General features: G+C 52.1%; 1 protein-coding gene across 1 annotated transcript; it reads right to left on the bottom strand.

Moving 5' to 3' along the window:
• Positions 1–691: 691 nt before the first annotated feature.
• FOXD1 (forkhead box D1) lies at positions 692–3780 on the bottom strand. Its single transcript, XM_078677327.1, has one exon. It carries the CDS (start codon positions 2850–2852, stop codon positions 1929–1931), a length of 924 nt encoding a protein of 307 aa, XP_078533453.1. The 5' UTR covers positions 2853–3780; the 3' UTR covers positions 692–1928.
• Positions 3781–7126: the final 3346 nt, after the last annotated feature.

The raw sequence follows: 7126 nt of genomic DNA, 5'->3' as shown, positions 1-7126 counted from the left end.
ACTTTCCTACTTTTTTTCCTGTCCTGTAAATAAATAAAGAAATATATATATATATATATATACATATATATATATGTATATATATATATATATATATATATATATATATATATATATATATATATATATATATATATATATATATATATATATATATATATAAGCAGACAGGCTAAAAGAAAGTTATAAAAAATATACTGGAAATAATATTGAGTATATAATTAGTTTTTGCATTTACATTTCGACGGGAGATTGCGTTAGTAGAGACGGTGGTCTTAAACTATTTATCTGTATGTATATATATATATATATATATATATTAGTGGGTATATATAATAGTGTGTGTACAAATGTATATTTATATGTACGCATACACACACGTGTTACAAAGCATGTGACGCCCAAACCAACAGTCTGTATTTAAATTATTCCATGCTTCAGTATCCTCATCGAAGCTGTTCTGAGCTGTTTAGTGTCTTCGCCAAAACGCAGTAAACTGTTGCTAAGGGCCTTCAATGATAAATCAATCTTATGCGCGGTCCTGACCCAAACTTCCAGATCCTGACCAATTTCAAAGCAGAAACAATTACTGACTGATGCAACGCTCAGCCTGGACTCGGGATCAAAGTCTGAACAGTTCACATTTCTTTACACCCCTATTAAGAAAGTGAAGGCCCCAGGCCTGATGAGAATGTTTTGAAAATTACGCATTTTATTTTCCAAAAATGTGTAAAAATGGTACATGAGGAACCGTACATTAATATCTCCCAAGTTCTTTTTACAATAGTATTTATCAATAAGTATTTTACAGAATAAAAAATAATAAAACCGCCATACATCTATTTACAAAAAAACACAGATTTAAAATAATCGGTCCTACTAGAAATTGTGGAAAATGTCTCGTATAAAACGAAGAAGGAAAAAATCTCGTATGCCTTAAGAAAAGACGTATTGCTAGGTTCGCCTCTCCTCCGAACCCCGAGACCTGGAAATGCTTGAAGCCCCTCACCCCTGTGAAGAAGAGAGCTAAAGGCGAATGGAGCTGGGCAGACACCCACTCCCGGAAGTGTGCGTTGCTGGCTTGCATAAATAGAGGTACGGTACAGTGCAGTACAATCTGACTGCAGAGGCCTGTGGTTTCACGGAGGCCTTTAAAAGGGAGAGGTGGGGTCGGTGCCCTCCAGAGGGGTCCTGCCTGTGCCGGGCTGGAGGGCAGCTGCAGATCAAGGCTAGATGGTTCTGTATACACGTCTCCTACGCCGACTCCCGAATACAGGGTCGTGCATGGGGGGTAGCACCGATGGACGTACACAGGGCTGCGGTCCTCGAGGGAAACTACAAGGAGAGTCCCACCGTCTACCTACCTCCGCCTACTCTAATCAGGGAGATACTAGTTTATACCCCCTAATGCCCCGACAGAAAGTAGTTAAACATTAAGATTGTTTGCATCTGGTCAGAGAGCAGTTACATTTAAGAGCATGTCCACATTTCCCCCTTTGCTAGACTACAGTAAATTAGCACTGCCATCTGAGGTGCCTGAATGCAACTTCTTATTCTAAGCGAGGCAGTTAACAGTCTGAGGCGCCATGTGAGAGGAAGAAGGGCAGTTAACACTTTGCGATCGCTGCAGCAGGGTTTACCAATTCCTTATCTACCACCTCAGGCCAGTCACAATTTTCAAATCCCACCCAGACAGCGGGCCAGCTAATAATTCGGTTCCAACCAACACTGAAAAGCAGTTCACAACTGAGGCCTTTTCACAGCTAGCAGGGCAGTTCACAATTTTAACCCCAACCACCCGCCCCCACTTAACAGTTTGAAACCTCAGGCCAGTTCATAGTTTCAGATGGCTGTGCCCGTCATCAGCACAGTTAACAGTGACACCCCCACGCTGGCAGCGGATAGCTTGAGGCCCCCGCGCCGGGGCATTAACAGTTTGAAATCCTGGCCGCAAAGTGCTCCACGCTGCCCTGCAGCACCGCCCCTGGGTGCAGGGGCACCACGTGTCCCGAGAGGGTCCTGCTCCTCAAAAGCCCCCCAGAGGCAGGTGGTAGCCCCCCGCAGTTGCCCCCGGGGCCCAGGCCGCCCCCGATGATGCTCTCTATGGAGAAGGGGGCCCTGGCCACGGCCGAGGCGGGCTTGGGGGCGGCTGGGGGGCTGAGGTGCTGCGGGTAGAGGGCGCAGGTGCGGCCGGGGGGCGCCGCCAGGGGCACGCCCGGCGGACGGGGCTGCGGCGGGAAGGCGAAGAGCGCCGGGTAGGGCTGCAGCTGGAGGCCGTAGCCGCAGGGCCCGCAGGCCGCGCCGTAGCCGTAGGCGGCGGGCAGGAAGGGGTGCGGGTCCGGCAGCAGCGCCGGCTGCCGCTTGAAGCGCTTGCGGCGCCGCAGGAAGCTGCCGTTGTCGAACATGTCTGCGGACTCGGGGTCCAGCGTCCAGTAGTTGCCCTTGCCCGGGTTGCCCGGCTCCCGGGGGATCTTGACGAAGCAGTCGTTGAGGGACAGGTTGTGGCGGATGGAGTTCTGCCAGGCCGGGAACTTGTCTCGGTAGTAGGGGAAGCGGCGGCTGATGAAGTCGCAGATCTCGCTCAGCGTCAGCCGCTTCTTGGGGCTCTGCAGGATGGCCATGGTGATGAGCGCGATGTACGAGTAGGGCGGCTTCACCAGCGCCCCGCGGGCCGCCGCCGCCCCCGGCCGCGGGAAGGGCTCGCTGCCGTCCGCCCCGGGCAGTGGCGGCTCCTCGTCGTCGTCCTCCTCCTCCTCCTGCGGCTCCTCGTCCTCCCCCTCGCCCACCACGTCTATGTCGGTGTCTTCGGCGAGGACGGAGCAGGCATCGGACATCTCAGAGCTCAGGGTCATGGTCCGGGCAAAGGGGGAGCGTGGGGGCGGCTGCCCCGGCAGCGCCCAGCATGAGCGGCCGCTCAGCCGAGGGGCTGGGGATCTCACTCGGTCTCAGGGGACTCCTCGGTCTCTCACGGGACCCCCCTGGCAGCTGACAGGTCTCCCCCGGCTGGTGAAGATCTCGCCCCTCAGTCTGCGGGGTGCTGACGGAAGCCCGATTCCCCTAACTTTCTTCTTCTGGGCTGAATACAGAATCGTTCAGATCTCCCCGTGTGGGGTCCCGGGTGGATCAGTGTCTCAACCAGTCCTGGTCACTCGCCTGCTAGTTCGGTTCGGGCTGTCCGGCTTCTCACGAAGGCTGTCCCTGGGCTCGGTGACTCCACTAACTGTGCTCACAACAGCTCCCTCCCCGGCCCAGAGAGTCCCCGTGCTCCGTGTGTGTGCAGCGTCTCTCACCCCTGCCCACTGTGCCTCTGTCCAGGTACAAGGACTGCCCAGCTGCTCACAGTCTCTCCCCGTCCACAGTCAGTGTCTTCTGCTGCTCACACCGAGTTTCTCCCCGTCCTCAGTGTCTGCTGCTGCTTGCGGTGTTTTTCCCCGTGCTCGGTGTCTTCTGCTGCTCACAGTGTGTCTCTCCCCTTCCTCAGTGTCTTCTGCTGCTCGCAGTGTGTCTGTCTCCCCGTGCTCACAGTGTTTCTCTGCTCCTCGGGTGCCCTCTGCTCCGTGCCCGGGGCACCTTCGGCCGTTCAGTGTCTCTCTCCTGGCACGAGGGATGCCCTGCTGCTCATAATGTATCTCCCCGGGCTCAGGCCAGCTTACAACGCCTCCCTGGGCTGGTCGGGCGGGTGTCAGTCTTCCTGGATTGCTCGCAGTGTTTGTATCATCCAGGCAGGGGCGTTGGGCTGCGTGCAGGGCTCCCCACGGTGTCTTCTCGGGGTGCCTCTCCCCTGCCACTACCCGGACATATTATGGATGCGGCAGGGGAGGACAGGAGCTTTTTTTAAGTCTTAGAAAAGGTCTTGAAAAAAGGCTGATCCCAGCCCCTGAAGGGGCGGCCCTTCCTCTCTCCTCAGCCCGTCACATGGCTGCAACGTCAGAGCAGCGGGCTGGGGAGATCCTCTCCGGGACAAGCGGGTCCCACCCCCGGGGGCGCAGGCATCACCCAGCCGTCCCTCTCAGCACCTGCAGGGACTCCACGGCAGCCGTCTGTGGGCATCTCCAGCCGCTTCACACCGCAGGCGGGACTGGCAGTGCCCCGCGCCTCGGATCCATGTCAGATCCGCCTCTGTCTGTTCACCGCAGACCGGCTCGCGTGTTAACCAGGGCTTATGATGCGCTAATGTCACCTGCCTGACCGCTGGCGCTGAATATGCAACGCATACACACGCACAAACACGCACACATAAACATACGCAATTACACACACAAATACAAACAACAAATCACATACCCGCGCACACGCACGCACCATATATACAGTGGATCTAAACGTTTATCTGGAAGAAAACTGACGTGCATAAACTAAAACACAATGCAAGTTATACTTTTACAACTTTTAAAATGCCATTTAAATTTGGAATGAATACAGTGACTGTTCCGCACAAATTGTGAGCATGGTGTAGCGTTTCTGATAACTTGGGTGGATAGATGAAACGAAGACTACTAATAGAATAACAATACACTGTTTTACACCATCTTAGTGAGAGCCGGGCTTCGCTCCTCTGGTGTGCCCGCAGCACCATCCCAGGTTTGGTTCTGATTCGCACCCTTGTCGAACGGGAAACCTTTCTTGCCTCTCCTACAGAAGCAGAGATGCTTCAGGCGCAGCAAGAAATAGAAGGAAACCACTGGCGGTGTCCTCTTGGGGCCGTGCTGGGTGTTTGTGCACAGTGGTTCATTTAAAGGCAAATAAACGGTGCCGTTGGTGGGGTGCGGGCCTTGCAACTGTGCGCCTCCCCCTGTGCCCGGAAATAGGAACCTGCCCAGCGCATAAATCCACACATCTCGACGGCTGCTCGTGTGAACCCCAAACAAAGCATCACCATCCTCTCAAGCACCGGCTCCAGGGGGAACAAGCAATCACCCTCTGGGGCGACAACACGGCACACAGCCATGGAAGTGAGAAGGGGCGGTGCCTCTATGGGGGTGTCACGGGGATCGGTAGTAAGTCACAGGCGGACACCCCGGCTAGACAGGCTGCTTCTCGGAGTTCATTCTTCAGGGCCAGTCATGGCCAGGGTTCAATGGGGCCGCTGTAGGAAACTCGATCACTTCACGGGAGGGATTTATTGAGGGCCGCCCTGAAGAGGGGTTGCACATCACGGTGTTACCACACGCACTTAGATCCCGACCTTAAGTCCTGGTGTCACTTGCGATTTATAGAGTCCACTACATCCGTGTGGTTCCGATTTGTGGAAGTATTCAAGAGATTTTTGAACGGCAGCTCTGCAGCGTGGGGCACATCATAATATCTGGTGTGATTTATGGAGTCCACCACTTCTGCATGGAACCGGTTTATGGGAGCACTGAAGACATTTCCACACAGTGCCCCCGCACACACACGCTTGAAGACAAGCAGCGATGAAGTGATTTATGAAAGGCCTCTCGGGAGCCTCCTGCGGGATACCACTCTTAGATCTGGATCCCAAGAAGCGGTTTATGAAGCATGTTATGAAGCATGTGCTTCTGGAGCGGGACCGCTTTATGAAAACACTGGAAGGGTTTATGAACCCTCTGCACTCAGCGGGCGTCAGAGTCGGGGTCGGGACACCCTCCAGCAGCTCAAGAGCGGTGCACTTCGGGGAGACCCCACTATCGGCCTTGGGGGGGTCTGGGCAAAGCCGAGGGTTCACCAAAAGCCTTTTTAAAGATGGACTTATGGCCAAGAACGGTTTATGCGTCGCTCCACCCTTTACGCACTGGCCTTTGCAGCGGTTTATGCGTCTACACTGAGCGTGGGACCATGTCGTTGCTCGGACTCAGCTTGGAACTGGCTGAGGTGAATGTTTTGGGAAATATTTATATTCGGAAATGGAGCAGGTTTGTGAAATTCTACAGATTCAGGAGGAAGGAAGATTCTCGAAACTTTGTCTATCAGGAGCGAGAAAGGTTTTTGAAATCGAGGCGTGAGCTCGTTTTATGAAAAAACATAAATACATTAAGAGTTAGTAGCAAGTTTTTGAAAATGTATACATTCTGGCGCGACGAGGTTTCCAAACTTTGTCAATTTAAGAGCGGTGAATGTTTTAGAACTTTTACCAAAGTAAGGCCTGTGATCTTTTAAAGAAAAATCGATAATATTAGAGTTGAATATCATTTTAAAATTCGCTAATTCAGCGATGATCTGCATTTTAGAAAGTTTACCATTTCGGGAGCAATACAGAGCGGGTAGTTTTTATTAAACAGAGAGTGGCTGATGTTCTTGAAAGTTGAACAATCCGGGAGTGAGACGAGTTTTCGAAAGTTCGCTGATATGATTCGTGGGTCGATATTTTAGACAACCTTCGCCCTTTATTCTGCCAAACCAGGAATATGGCAAGTTTTTAAAAGTTTGATTCGGGATGAGAGCATTATTGTAAACTTTACAAATTCGGGAGGAAGGCCGCTTTTAGAAAATTCACACATTTCAGTAGCGAGGCCATTTGCTTTTATATTTGTTGATTCACAAAATTTAGAAGTGGAGATATTTTAATTTTCACAAATTCGTGAGTCCGGTTGTTTGAGAAAAAAAATCGTCATAGAATTCAGTAATTAGGCCGAGGTTTTAAACTTTACCAATCGAGGAGCGAGTCTGTGTTTTTTCAAACACCCTAGCAGTGCAGCGGGTTTTTTTGAATGAAGAGGGTTTTCACACTATGCCGCGCCATGTAGCTGTTTTTTGAGGGAAGCCGGGTGTTTCAGAGCTTACCAGGTAAACATCGCGCAGGTGTTTGGAACTGCACACATGTTGGAAAGGAGGGTTTTTGAAAATGAACACGTTCAGGTGAGCAATCGGGATTTCCATTCATTACTTGGGGTCGGTGATGGAACAAGATTCGGACTGTGAAGACGTCAGAGAGGGGGGTTACCTCCTCCCCCTCGTTTCAGGGGCCTGGGCATCTGTGATGGGGGCTTTGGGGCCCTACAAACACGACCACTATCTTCGGTGGTACTTGCTCCTGTGAAGGACGGCGTTGAGGCGGTCCGAATACCAGCTCTGTGGCCCCAGGGCCGTTCAGTCACCAGCCTTTTCGGGGGGCTCTACTCCTTTGAGGGTGCGCGGGAGGTTGCCAGGTCGCCACCTCAGGTTGTCG

Source organism: Lissotriton helveticus, chromosome 2_1 (assembly GCF_964261635.1).
Source record: "Lissotriton helveticus chromosome 2_1, aLisHel1.1, whole genome shotgun sequence".
NCBI classification, from domain to species: Eukaryota; Metazoa; Chordata; class Amphibia; order Caudata; family Salamandridae; genus Lissotriton; species Lissotriton helveticus.
The sequence above is the reverse complement of the archived record's forward strand: the minus strand, read 5'-3'. Positions and strand labels throughout refer to the sequence as shown.

Excerpts from the sequence above, each read along its gene's own strand:
- FOXD1 (XM_078677327.1), bottom strand. The coding sequence starts at position 2,852 with ATGACCCTGAGCTCTGAGATGTCCGATGCCTGCTCCGTCCTCGCCGAA.